Source organism: Raphanus sativus, chromosome 5 (genome assembly GCF_000801105.2).
Source record: "Raphanus sativus cultivar WK10039 chromosome 5, ASM80110v3, whole genome shotgun sequence".
Taxonomy (NCBI): Eukaryota; Viridiplantae; Streptophyta; class Magnoliopsida; order Brassicales; family Brassicaceae; genus Raphanus; species Raphanus sativus.
In genome coordinates, this window is record NC_079515.1 from 10,719,342 (window position 1) to 10,733,762 (window position 14,421).

The 14,421-nt window shown below is 32.3% G+C and overlaps 1 protein-coding gene across 2 annotated transcripts; it reads right to left on the reverse strand.

The window, feature by feature from the left end:
• Positions 1-5,465: 5,465 nt before the first annotated feature.
• On the reverse strand, positions 5,466-7,955 carry LOC108835854 (protein WVD2-like 3). Of its 2 annotated transcripts, none has more exons than XM_057010246.1 (6): positions 7,796-7,955; positions 6,563-7,029; positions 6,407-6,480; positions 6,223-6,316; positions 5,973-6,155; positions 5,466-5,866 (listed from the first exon to the last, which is right to left on the reverse strand). In XM_057010246.1, the coding sequence occupies exons 1-6, from the start codon at positions 7,797-7,799 to the stop codon at positions 5,639-5,641; spliced, it is 1,050 nt and encodes a 349-aa protein (XP_056866226.1). In that variant the 5' UTR covers positions 7,800-7,955; the 3' UTR covers positions 5,466-5,638. The 2 variants fall into 2 exon arrangements, with proteins under 2 accessions (XP_056866226.1, XP_056866225.1); XM_057010245.1 differs by having other exon boundaries at positions 5,961-6,155.
• Positions 7,956-14,421: the final 6,466 nt, after the last annotated feature.

The following is a 14,421-nucleotide window of genomic DNA, read 5'->3' on the forward strand; positions in this document are numbered from 1 at the left end:
TTAATTAATAAATGCCTTTTTTGGTATTTACTGTATCGAAAAGACGTTGGCGGGTGATAGAGATTTGTAGTGATAGGAACAGCACAGTGGCGTTGACGTGGCTTTCTCGTTACTGAAAGATAACAAGTCTCACGCGTCAATATAGGCGAGTGTTCTGCACTTTGGATAAGGATCATTTTTAAGTTCAATCCCGTGGATAAGTGTTAAAAAAAAGGGAAAATTAGAAAAAGGGAAATGAGACACTTTGAATTTTTCTTTGTCCATTTAAAATTTTTCATATTTTTGGTAATTTTAGACATGTTTTACCCTTGTTTTATAGAAAAATAGTAAACTTAATCTTAAAATGTAAAAAAATATAAAAATTATTGGAAACATAAGTATGACAATATATATGTTTATTTTTTATAAAAGAAAATAGAATCATATTTTATTTTAACTTCTAACTACGGTTAGAATACGCATTTTGGTGATATAATTGATCTAGAAAACGGATACTAAAATTTTAGAAAGGTATATCTGAACTATATAACCTAAACTATCCTTTCTTGTATATTCTAATGAAGATAGATTTGCTTACGTTATAATCAAGCAAGATGTCTTAATGTACCTACAGCTTTATTACGATATATAGCCACTACTCATTGGTATACCTAACCTATATTATGTGTTATAACATGTTCTACCTTTTACCTTATGTGGCGCTGGAGGAAGAATATGTTTTTCTCCTATTCTTCTGTGTTATGCGTGGGGTAGGATACATATTCTAACAAATCCGAAAAAATATGGAAACTTCTTTTTCGGTATCTAAACTAAATCAGGAGTAATCAATTAATCAGGGAGTTAATTTAGGGTTTTATATAAATATAAGGGTTATATATTTAAATATGTTCAATGATAACGTGATGAATGCGTGGCCTAGTGGTTGCAGTTAACTTGTTACTCTATCTTAACCCGGGGCGAACCGTCCTATGTCATATTTTTTGCCCAATTTTTTTGAGGAATTATGTTAAATGAAATAGTAAACGACAGAATTGTCTTCGTCTTCTACCTTCTTCCTACGAATCTACAGCCGTTTTTTCCTTTTTTTTTTCGCGATTTCGGTGTTGTTTCATGCTAATCTTAATAACACAAATCTTTAATTTAACATATGATATCAATGAACGCTTAATGGTATTAAAGGAAATTCCTCTGTCTAAAGACGAAGCCAATTCCTCTGAATCCTCAATTAACTATCTCCAGCATTTAAAAAAACACAAAAACAGAAAAACGTGATCAAAGAAAGGGGATGATATGGTCGTGAATGCTATTTGTTGGTTGGTAACAAAAAAAGTGAAACGATGAATCAGAACGACCGAGAGAGAGAGAGAGAGAGAGAGAGAGAGAGAGAGAGAGAGAGAGAGAGAGAGAGAGAGAGAGAGAGAGAGAGAGAGTGATGATCGCAAATAATTGCCATGGAAGCGTTCGTTAATGGAAAGGAAGACTAATCTCATACGAACGATTTCAGTGTTGCTTCATGCTAATTTTTTGGATTTTTCTGTTTTTTTTAATAAAAATGCAAATAATTATAAAATATTAAGATTAATTAGGTTAATTGAAAGGTATAATGGTATTAAAGAAAATATAAATCCTAGTTACCTAAATAATCTTCTACAAATCTTATTGCGACAAATCTAAGTTGAAAGTGTCTCATTTGTCTAATTTTCCCTAAAAAAAATCTCTCTAATACGAACTGAAAATATTTTGAACAACCGTTTCTCTCTCGCAAGCGACACCGAAGGCGAAAAAAACAACCGTTTCTCTGCAACAATCTCCGGCCGGCGCCGGCTCCGGCGTCGGTTCTTACTCTTGTTATATTATTGTTTTTATTCTATCTAAAGCTTTTAGTTCAAACAAATTAATTGTCATCGCGTAGTTATCAAGGAGTTGTGAGTAAGAAGATATCCCACTTTCTATCCAGATGATTCCAGATTAGCCTGTTCGGACATATGGCAATATCTTCATGATTCTTATCAAACCAGAATGAACCACGATCTAAGAAGCTTTATTTTGAACCACTAATCAGTGGAGAATAACCAGGAAGTTGAAGAAATCTCATAGGAGTTGTGAGTAAGAAGATATCACACTTTCTATCCAGATGATTCCAGATAAGGCTGTTCGGACATATGGCACTATCTTCATGATTCTTATCAAACCAGGATGAACCACGATCTAAGAATCTTTATTCGGACGTCGGTTCTTACTCTTGTTATATTATTGTTTTTATTCTATCTAAAGCTTTTAGTTCAAACAAATTAATTGTCATCGCGTAGTTATCAAATCAAGCGACGTGATCTATCGTCACACCATCTCTCGTCTTCCTGTTGTCGTCGCGTAATATCTTCGTCATGGGCAAACAGTTTTCTGTTTCTCCATTGGTTCGTTGGGCAGTTAAGAGATTTGGGACAGAGTTTTGACGAGTCTGTTTCCTCCCTAATAGGTGAGTCTATTATCTCCATTATTGTTGAGTGCAATCTCCCAACAAATAAAACATGGTGGTTTTGTATTGTCGGTGTATTTCCATGGCTTGTTAGTCATGGTGGTTTATTCCATCCAAAAAATTCTTTGAAAGGATTACTAGTTCTATGGAACAAAAGAAGGGAATCTTAAACCACCATGGCCATGGAGAAGATTGTGTACGTCATGTTATTTTGACAAATGGATGATGGTGGCTCCATTAATTCAAAGAGATGCGTTTCATCTCTATTTGACAACAAAAGGGGATACAGCATGTTCATGTGAAGACGTGAAGTGGGAGACAATGGAGTTAAGTGCTTATCATCATTATCAGTTTGAGGGATTATTTATGATATGGATAGAGACTATAACAAATCATATTATCTCTTGGAGCGGGAGTGTATGGAATAGGCAACGATGTAACAGATGGATCGTACCTCCTGATCTATTAAGTGATAAAAGGCGTTGGATCACAATAAATGACAGCCGAACACAAGAACATATAAGACCGAGAACAAAAATAGATAAAGTTAGCGAATCAGTCTATCCTGCAAAAGAGTTAAGAAGCATCGTGTTATTATTTTTCTATTATGTTTTGCTTAAAAATGTATTTATTTTATGTTTGGATTCATGTATTCTTTTTAACCTATTTTGATAATAATAAGATAAGATGTTATAAAAAAAAGTGTTAAAAAAATGGTTGTGGTTCGCTTTTTTTTTTTTGAAGTTAAATGACATAACAAAACACGGTGCTATTTCAAGTATGTTTGAACAGAAGTATTATTTTGATCACATCCGTTAGTAGCCATAATATGTTGTACATAAAGATAAGAATTATATTGTTTATAGATCTTAAATACATAGTGGATAAGTTCCACATAAAGAAAAAAATTTGAGTAATATGTTGAAGTTTGATTTGTTGTTTTTGGATGAAAAGAGAAAATTATAAAGAATGGAAATAAGAGGAAACAAGAAATGACAATTCTCTCAGATAATTATTTTTAAGTTTTTGTCATAAAATAGCTTTCAAAAAATAAAATAACCAAAATATTTTTTTTTGTTTTGAAAATCTAATATTTATTTTTTATTTTTAAAAGTTTGAATATATTCCTAAAATTCTACTCCTTAATTTTAAACACTAAATTTTAGATTAGTTAATTCAAATGTAATAAATGCATATTTATCTTTCAGATAAATCTATTTTAGTTATTTCTATTGAAGACTATTTTGTGAAAATAAATTAAAAGAGTTATTTAAAAGAATTTTTTTTTAAAAGTAGAAAAGAGAGTAAAAGGGGAAAGTAAAATTATCCTCAGATAATGTTTAGTGTATATTTTCTGAGGTTTTTTATTTGATTGGCAATGTTTCAGTGTAAATAAGAATAATAAAAAAATTAGCATAATTATTTGCGGTAAAAATGTCGTATAGTCGTCACAACCGAACTTTGCGCGCAAAAAAAAAAGAAATCTAGTCACAACCGAACTTCGAACAAAAAATAAATGAGGAGGTGAAATTAGAAGATAAGAAAGTGAGGTTCACGTCCAGTGACAAAAAAAAAGAAAGTGAGGTTCACGTGAACATGAGGGGTGACGGTAATTCAGCACGTGGAGATATTTTGGACATGAGGAGTGACGGGAATTCAGCACGTGGAGATATTTTGGACAATGACTGTACCGATTTGCTGCAACATGTTTTTGTCAGTGTTAGTTAGATCTTTTATAGATTCGTCAGTACTCAGTACCCCAGCCACCATCCGCTGCGCCACACATCATTTTACCGACTATAACACGAATCTCTTTTACTTAGGCCCATTAACTAGAATCCCGTCCATTATGGATTGTGCAAGAAAGTTACGACCCAACTAGCCCCATAAGAACTCGGTTCGACCCTTTAACAAAAAAGTACTCTTAATCTATTTTCCAAAGTTGAACAAAAAAACTATTTTCCAAAGTTGCAAGTTGCAAGATAGCGGTGAGAAGAGAGAAAGTAGAGAGAGAAAGTAGAGAGAGAAAGCAGATCGACAAAAGCTCTTCTGACCGACGGTGGTGGACTTATACAGACACACCGTCGGTCGAGATTTTTTGCTGTTTAGATTGATCCAGTCCGTTCCTTTTTTGTTACCGGCGGTGCATCGCTTTCTCGGTGACTGTTCGGGTTTAGTCTCCGTCGTCGCACCAGTTTCGATAACGGTGGACGGTCGGCTTAAGGTTCCGTGTCGCAATATCCTTCTGTCGACGGTGGCGTTCGTGGTTTTATGTTTTGTAGATCTGTGATGAAAGTGTGCTCGGTTTGGAAGAGACTTCGACTATGTCGATTTGTAGCTCTCTGACCGGCTGTGAGAAGCAGAGAAAGTGTCTCTGGCTTGGATTATGGGTTCGTGAGCGGAGGAGTCTAGAAACTCCTGATGATTAGTGGTGGTGGTTTCACGCGAAGCCTTCTTCTTGGTGCATGTGATGAATGGTGGTTGTTGAGATTTCGCACGGGCGATTGATTCTCGCCGACTTGGGAATCATCAAAGTCGAAGACGTTTGCGGTGAAGAAAGGTGGTGACCGGCTGAGTCCAGATGAATCCCGGTGTTTATCCGGTGGTGGTCTGAATCAAGAGCGATATCGGAGTTACTGTGCGTGTGTGCGGCAGAGCTTCAGTGCGATTAGGGTTCCCATAGTTGGGCTTTTGGGCTTTCGGTTACTGGTTTATCTTGGGTTTGGGTGATTTGTTGGTGTTGGACCTATCTCTGTTTGTGTTTGTGTTGTATAATGTTGGACTTGGCCCTTTTCTTAATATAATTTAGAAGGAAAAAAAAAGTTGCAAGTTGCAACATGCTGATAAGATAATCAAACAACTAAATAATGATTAAGGAATAACCAGTTCATTTCATCCACCAACTTCTCACCAATAATGAGTGCTTTGATCAAAACAACTTACCTTATATATAATAAAATTATTGAAATATTATGGTTTTCAATAAGTTAACAGGAAGATTCTTGCTTTTATGTGTACACAAATTCATAATTAAACACAACATAAATAACACACATGTACATTTCAAATCATAAGTTAAAATAAATAAAAAACACAAACCATCCCACACATTCTCACAACAGAAACAACACAACTCTCATTTCCTTGTCCCCAAAAGACTGTTTAGCAAGCAAAAGCAGTCTCCAGTTCTGGTTTCAAATTTCGGTTCACTTCCTCTGCAACAAACCGGTTTATCTGCTCAGTTTTCTGTGTGGTTTCATCATCATTGTCTTCTTTAGAGATCACTATTAAAGTCTTTGGAGTTTGACGCCTAGAAACTCCTTTCGCTCTGTTCCCTTCTTTTGTGTTCCTACGCCCTAGTTTCGGTGACTTTGCTCGAGTTGGAGGAGGCTGTACATCATCAAAATGCATATAAATTACAACTGGAAAAGAGTTTTAAAATTTTAATGGTAACGTCTCTCGTTTTATGAATGTTGTAGACAACCTTGTGTGTTACCTTCTTAAGTTCAACCTTTGGAGGAGGCCCTTCATGGTAGAAGTTAGGCATTGGGTTTGCTTTGAACATCAAACTCTTTCTTAATTGCCTCAATGCTGCATCGTTCTCTTCCTTGTTCCTTGCTTCGCTCTGCGTTTTCTCTGCCTCCATGGCTTGGTGTTTCTCCTCCAGTTTTGTATAGAACTAGAGAACAGCAACCAATTAAAACCAATGCAAAATCTCTTTTAAAGAAAAGGGGATAATATGTCACCTCCTTCCTTTTCTCTGCACGCTCGGTGGATCGAAATGAAGGAGCTGCAATGACAATAGTTCTTGATTTAGCAGACTTTGCAGCCGACGTGGCACTGTCAACAATAGTCACATGTTAAGTAGAGAAATGTTTTAACCAATTGTAATAAAAAAAAGAAACCAATCTTGATGAGAAAGAAACATACTAAGAAGCAACAGAGCAAGAATCTTCCTCATCAGAAAGCTTTTTGTTCTTTGGCTGCAACGGTTTCCTTGCCACCTACAGTCATTACAGCTTAGTAAGGCAAAGAAACTGCGATTCAAGAGAGTATATATTGGCTTATAGTTTTATAAATCCTGACCTTTGTAGCCTGCTTTGGTACTTTACTGTACCCATCCGGAAATATTTTGGACACTACTTCATGAGATTCACGTGTAGCAGATGAAGCACGCTTCTCAGTAGCTAAGGCAAATGGCTGAGGAACGGTGTTCCTTATTTTATTACTTACGCGACCTGATTTAGAAGCATTTTTTGCATGCAAAACAGACTTCTTCACAGATTTTGCGTCTTTTCCCAAGGTAGGTGCTATCTCCAGATTGCCATCTTCCAGTGGCTTAGCCACTGGAATTTCATTAGTACACTCCTTAACATCGTACTCTTTTACTTCTGTGCTCTCTTCTGTAGATAGAAGCTCTGTATTTCCATTGGCTTCATCGCTTGATACTGTATCTAAGGGAGGCAGTACAGAAACATTTTCTTGGATTGGGTTACATGAATCGCCATTAGCATAGACCACCACACCATCTGGCTCCTTGTCCATACAGATATCTGTTCACAAGACCAAAAATAAAGTATGTATTATGGTTCAGTATAGCTCCTTAAAATCATAGACAATATACAACTCAATTTTTGTTATATAGTATAATAACTAAAGTATGCTTAGCTACAAATAATGACCAAAAATTCAACTAACCATCTAAATTATTCTCTTTAAAACATTAGGCTAACCAAACGTGGGACCTCAAAGACGAATACAGCTTTTGTTTTAAAGGAAAACAATATAGTATTCTAAAGCATAATCAAGCATACAAATATAATAACAATAATCACTCAACTTTCAATTTATCTAAAAGAAAAATTAAACTGTACACACGGCCAAACTCTTTTCTTTTTCATGGTCAAAGAAACGATCGACGAAGAAAAGATGCTTTGTTCATCATGGCTTGGACCAAACATAAACTTTGGGACTTTCATTGTCAATATTTCACAACTATGTTTTAAATTTTAGTGAAGCAATACACAGTCACAGAACATGAAAACCAAATACAACAAGAAGAAACCCAAATTTTAGTTATTAATAAACAAGCCGATGATTCCTGCATTTTGACAAAAATGAACATGCAGCTACAAAAACCTCAATCTGCCTTCATTTCAAAGCGATTTTTCTAAGCTTTCTTGAAAATGTTAAGCACAAAAATATATCCAAGATGAGGAAGTGACCTCTATGAAACTATGATCATTAATCGCAATCAACAAAACCGAAATACAAAGCAAATGCATAGATGAAATCGAAGTAGAAGATTGTTTTGCTCACCCATTGTTCTCGTGTCAGGCGAGAGAATCTTGTAACTGCTCTTTATCTCTCTCTTGTGTGTGTTTGTTTGTGACTTCTGAGAATGATGAATACTATGCAATTTATGTTGTTGGTGTGTATTTTATACCATCTCCTTTCCCGTCGGTGCTAACGCCGTTACTTGACACCGTCTCTTAGTGCTCCACTATTTAACATTTGTTTTTTAAACATAAAAGGCTTCGGTTTACTAAGATATTAATTTTTATAGACGACCTCACAAATAATTTGACGAAAAAGAAAACTCTTTTTTCTTCTTAATTATATGTTTTTTGTTTTGAAATTTTTTTAATTATATGTTGGTTGGTAAATAAAACACGAATATTCATGTTGTGTTTGCATCTTTGAATGATTGTTGAGCTATTTTCACTACCAAACTAGCTCCAAAAATACAGAATATAAGATATAGAAGAAAATAAATTATGTTATAGTATTTCTATTTTATGTATTTATGTTGTTATCGTTTATTTACAAAAGAATTTTTGTATAAAGAAAATATCATATTATAATTAAGATACATAATTGAACATCCATAAATTCTTTCTTACCATAATGTACTTCTCTTTTATCAGTTAATTTTATAATAATATAGTTACTCTTTTTCGTAAATAAAGTTTTTAAGATGAAACTAGAGTCAGTAGACCACATAAATCTATTTACATTGAGAGGTAAAATGTGTATCTGTAAAACTGGTTCTTATTTTTTAAGTCTTCACCAAACATCGGCATAACAAAGTCACACTAAGCTACAACAATTTGGTTTATAATCGTAATTTAATTCAGAATAACTTTCGGGGGCTGTGGGGCAAGTTTTTTCGGCAATTATGAAATTTCTTTATATATGTGAACAGTATTGAATATAACCAGACAATCATTAAGATAGCACAAAGGGACAAGAAATCAAACTATTATTTTCCAAACTCTCATTTTCTTTTTGGCTACAAACATCTAATAGTATTCAGTTCTTGTGCAAGTAGTCAAAGTACATCTGTTATCTTTTGTTCTTACAAAATTATTGTTCTATATAAAACACATCACTATTTGCTATATTTACTAAGATTTAAAAAAAAAAACAAATTCATGATAAACTGTTTACAAATATACTAAAGATACACAGAATTACAACATAATTCAACAAGAATAATTTAATCAATTGAGAAGCTAGAAAACAATTTCCCCACGAATAATTTTATTAGTTTCAAAACCTGCCTTTGGACTTAGCAAGGAATCAATCCATAAATTAAACAAATATATAAATAAAGTGATTATAGAAAAGACATAACATCTTTATTGGCATTGCATCCAATCTTATTATTTGCTCTTTGATTTTGATTATCCCACACCTAAACCCTTGTTGAAAAACCCTTCCCACCACCCTTGTTTATTAATTTAATTCTAAGATAAGCATCTCATTATGTGTATATTCCTCATAAGCCCTTATTTATGCAAGGGTCAAACTTAATCTTCAAGGGTATATAGGAGAATTAATTAGAAGACGTGGGATGATTGAGCTGTGTGTGATAGAGGTATGCGCTGAGTGGAGTAAAAGAAAGACTATCCAACAAATAAGTGGGTCGGTCCCATTTGTCTATAGCCAAACCATAATAATAATTCCTAGAGAAGATTACAGAAAACAATAATAATTTCAGATAATATGATATTTTAATTTGGAACATGTATATGGACGTCTCAGTTAAACTGCTAATTAAAATATAATTAACTACACGGGTTTGGCGGTTTGTAATACTTGTTATTTTAGAAGATAGCTCCTTCTTGCATTGAAAAATGATTACAACAACGAAATTATATCAGAATTTCCAAACCACATATGAAACATAATATCCTAAAAATCGCAGGTGTGTTAGAAGTCTTCCGCTACTAGGTATAAAGACATATTTGCTTGAAGAAGCACACTATAAAAACGGCTAAGACAAAGATTGTATGCAGTAGTAAATCATTTACGATTGTGATAATAAGGGACAATATGTATTAGAAGCAAAACCAATATTTTGATCTATCTTATATATTATTTAGGATCATTTTCAACTTCTATGTAAGATCTTTATCTTTTTTATCTCCGTCAATCTGGAAATATACGGATAACTATCGATAGATCAACTTTTGACCAAGTCGATGTATATCGGATTAGACTGTTAGTGCACATTCTACAAATAGTTTACCTTTTAAAAGCTTCAAATCTTTCGATTTTGATCGAGATTGCACAATATCATCGGTAATCCACTTCACTCATCAACTCTTTTCTTTTCTTCAACCATCTAAATGAGGAATGGAAGGAGTTTCCAAAGTTCGCTTGTCTTTCTCTGTTGGAGTTTATGATTAGTGAATCTTTCTATTGGGCCTTTACGACTCTTTTTCGCATTATATGGCATGCATTAGATTCAGTAACAATGTTTCTTCGACCACTTGGTACACCTAGTCTTGGGTTTGTAACATTTGTTCTCACATGCATTAAATAGAATATTTTTAATCAAAAACATAAATACAAACATTAGGTTTTCGTTAATATAGAGATTTAACATTGTTTCATTGATTTCATCGAGATTTTTTGTGTTGTCATATAACTTTTACTTTGTGTTATAAAATAACTTTCTTACAATATTTATTAGTGTACAGATGATACCACAATTAAAATAATGCAGAACATATATCAAGAGACAAAATAGATACAAGTAAACACCAATGCTTTATTAGAATCTCCTTTAAACAATCTATTATAAGATCTGCTAATTCAGCTTTTACACGTTTAGTGTTGACACCATAACACAGCTACTAAAAGATTCCTAAGATACCCGCTTATGTCTTTCTACCGTCAAGTACTTCAGCCTTTGTTTTAGCACGACCCAAGAACACTTCCAAGAGCTTCTCTCTCTCTCTCTATAATATCAGCCTTTGTGTCTTTGTCTCTCTACAGACGACCTCATAGTTATCTTATACTATTTTCCACGTTCCCGAAATTCTACTCTCCAAGGTAATATAGATATGAACATTTTCCATAACAATAAGTGCAACTTTCCTTTTCTTAGAATGTACTTATTCCTCTTCCCTTAAGTCATAAACTTGCTTGCCAAATTTATTTCTCTTTCCTTTTCTCCAAGATACTCTCTTTCTCTCTAAGTCTACACGACTCAAACTCAACATCTCGGCTCCAAATTATCTTCACCACTCAACACGACGTCTGTTTGAGTTACTACATTAGCGACAACTTTAGAGCAGACATCTTGCATCTTCAATATGATGTATTTTAACTTTGCAAGTGAAAACAAAAAAAAAGGTTTTTAAAAGGAACATATCAAATACAAAGTATTTCAAGACTGATACAGAGATTTCTCATATTTATGATAGGTTTGTTCAAAGCAAAGTAAAAACAATGAAATTTTAAACACAAGGTGAATCAGCATTCATGTAAGCCATCAGTTTTTATAAAGATGATGGCTCATCATCTACATAAGCAAAAATGTATTCTTTATTCAGATAATTGTTCATCAGTTTGATTTAACCAACAAAATCAGACGCAGAGGGAGGGCTAAGCAATGGTTGAAAGGAGTTGGCGTGTTTTGGCACTGATCTTAGTTCCTTTTTTGTCAATATAGTTCTTTTTTTATTAAATGCAGATAAAGGCAAAACTCAGTACATGACAAAAAAAAAGAATCCCCTAGACATTATTTGCGAAGTGATTTGCCACATGTCTTCTCTACAATCGTTTTCACAAAAAAATTGTGACGTGGCTATTAAGATTAATGACATGTCATATCGTTAAATATGACATGGACAATTACATTTAATGCTGATATATATTTTTGGAAATCTTTTTAGAATATGGAAATAACTCATATATACATTTAATATTGATTTATATTTTTGGTAAACTTTGTAGAATATGGTAATAACTCATAAATCATCATTAAAATAAATATATTCAAATATGACATTTTGAATTTAGAAATATTATATAATTTTACTTTTATAACTATAAAATTTTTATTATCTAAAATAATAAAATATAATATTAATAAATTACATTTTAAAATATAAAATTTAACTTTTTAAAAATTCATCACTACACATCGTGCAGGAAAACACATATATTAATAATTGTGACATGACTACTAAAATTGATGACATATCTTATATATTAATATGACATGGAAAATTATATTTAATGTTATATTATATTTTTGGTAAATTTTTTAAAATATGGTAATAACTCATATATTACATTTATTGTCGATTTATATTTTGGATTTTTTTTAAAAAATATGGTAATAATTCATAAATCATCATTAAAACAAATATATTCAATTATGGCATTTCAAATTTCGAAATATCATTTAAATTAAAAATATTTCAAAAATATATACATATTTTTGGAAATTATAAAAATTAAATCATAAAATCAAATTAAAACGTAAAATCATTAGTTTGTTATATTTATCTACAAATTTTATAAATATTGTTTAATTTTAATTTTTGACAATTGTGCAATTTTACATATTTATTTAATATATTTAATCAAAATATATAGATAGAAAAATCTACCTAAGATTATAATTTTAAATATATACATGCACATTCTTAAATATAATTCAAAATAAACAAAATTATTTTTATCTTAATTTTAATGTTCAGTTAAATCAAATTTATATAAAAATATTGATAAGAAAAAAGAAAATTTATAATATTAATAAAAAAATTAATATAATTTATATTTATCTATTAAAAATATTTTAAAATTCTTTTATTGCACATGGTGCAGGAAAACACCTAGTCAAGGATATAAATAATTTGAAGAGGAAGATTCGACCGACAAAACTGAAAGGTCTGAGAGTAGAAGTAATGAGCATATCAAAGAAGAAGCCTCAAAGAAGGCAAGAAGAAGTAGCAAGACCATGGCCAAAAGATAGATGCATGCAGTTAAGAGATTCCCTACCTTAAATTTGAGGTCATAGATTCCATTTCGATTCCATTTCAAGTTTTCCAAACTTAGAGCGAAAAATCTACATCATGTTACTGTAACATTTTTATCTCTTTTATACTATATCGTTTTAAATCCTCTCACTTCAGTAATGTGCAACACATATACATCTAAAATCCTCAAAGTCACTAATTTACAACATATACACATTTAAAATCCTCCTAATTTAATTTTATCTGAGCAACAATAGATTTAAAAATAGTTTTCAGAGATTTTAGTGTATAAACATAAAAACAAAAAAAAATGATAACTGCAATCAGAAAATTTTAGTTACATCAAAATTAAAAATACAGTTACTGAGGCTTGAATCTGTTTAAATACTGTCAATGAAGAAAGATATGTGAGTTATAGATTCTCCCGCTATTGTTGAAACATGAGAGTAGAGTTGAATGTACTTTATTGAGGGTCAAGTTTTATTTCATTTTACACAAGATTTTTCTCTCTATTTCGAATCTTCAGGTGATTGTAGAGATATTGAGAATGTAAATGATCAATCTATCTGATTGTCTTCTTCTTTTTGTTTTTGATTGAATCTCTTTGGTTTTTCTTTTGATTGAGCAAGTTCATGTGGTTACTTAGTATTTCTTTGTTTAACTAATACTATTTTCAAAAAAAATTCTCGTGTGTGTTTTTTTTTTTGACAAAAGCGTTTTAGTGCAGTTTTATGAAATTTATCCAGTCAGTTACTATAGTGATATTTAAGATTCAATAAAATATTGTAACAAAAAGTATATACAAATCTCTAAATGTTATGCAAATTATACAAACAATTAACAGTTAGGCTATGGAGTAAGGCTAAATGATCCTTCTCTAGGTTAGTAGCCTAATTCCATCTCCTTCTCCAGGTTTAGTAGCATAAACTGTGGCACTCCATATCCTTTTCACTGAGGGGAATCACATGTCTTACACTTATGTCAAGAAAAGACGTCAACTAACTGACCATTCAAGTTACTTTCGTGTTGCCATCATGTCTTCTGTTGACAACTCAGCCTCAGTGGGATTGACCCAACCAACTAACTGACCATTCAAGTTACTCTCGTGTTCATGTTGTACCTCGGTATCTACACAATCTATCCCAATATTTTTCCAGTAAATGTTGGAGGAATTGTTATTAGTGGCTCTCCATCGGCAGAAACCAAAGCAACTTCTATAGACACATCTTTTCCTTCAACGCAATTCCATAAACCCAGACCACCAGTGTTCTGACGTTCAGAAGAGTTGGAGATGTTTCCAAAGACAAACTAAAATGTGAGACTCCAGCTGTTCATTTCTTTTGGCTGGCGTCAATAGGCTGTCCTGGCCACAACGAGAAGCAAGCAGGATCCTTCTACAGTTTAATGAAATTTATCCATTCAGTTACTATTTTGATATTTAAGATTCAATAATATTGTAACAAAAAAGTATACAAATCTCTAAATACAAATTATACAAACAACAGTTTCAAAAGCTTGAAATCTTTGGAGGCATGCAACACATTTTTGTTAATATAAAGATTATATCGCCAATGTTTCTTGTTTTTAACATCGTTATACTAATTTCATCTCATTGTTTACAGTTATCTGGTTATCATATCTCTTTTGCCTGTAATAGTATAAATC

What these genes read in the sequence shown, in the direction of transcription:
- LOC108835854 (XM_057010245.1), bottom strand. An exon ending in TACCAAAGCAGGCTACAAAG is followed by an intron (nt 6,481 to 6,562) that starts GTCAGGATTTAT and finishes TAATGACTGTAG; the next exon opens with GTGGCAAGGAAACCGTTGCA. An exon ending in GTGCAGAGAAAAGGAAGGAG is followed by an intron (nt 6,156 to 6,222) that starts GTGACATATTAT and finishes GCTGTTCTCTAG; the next exon opens with TTCTATACAAAACTGGAGGA.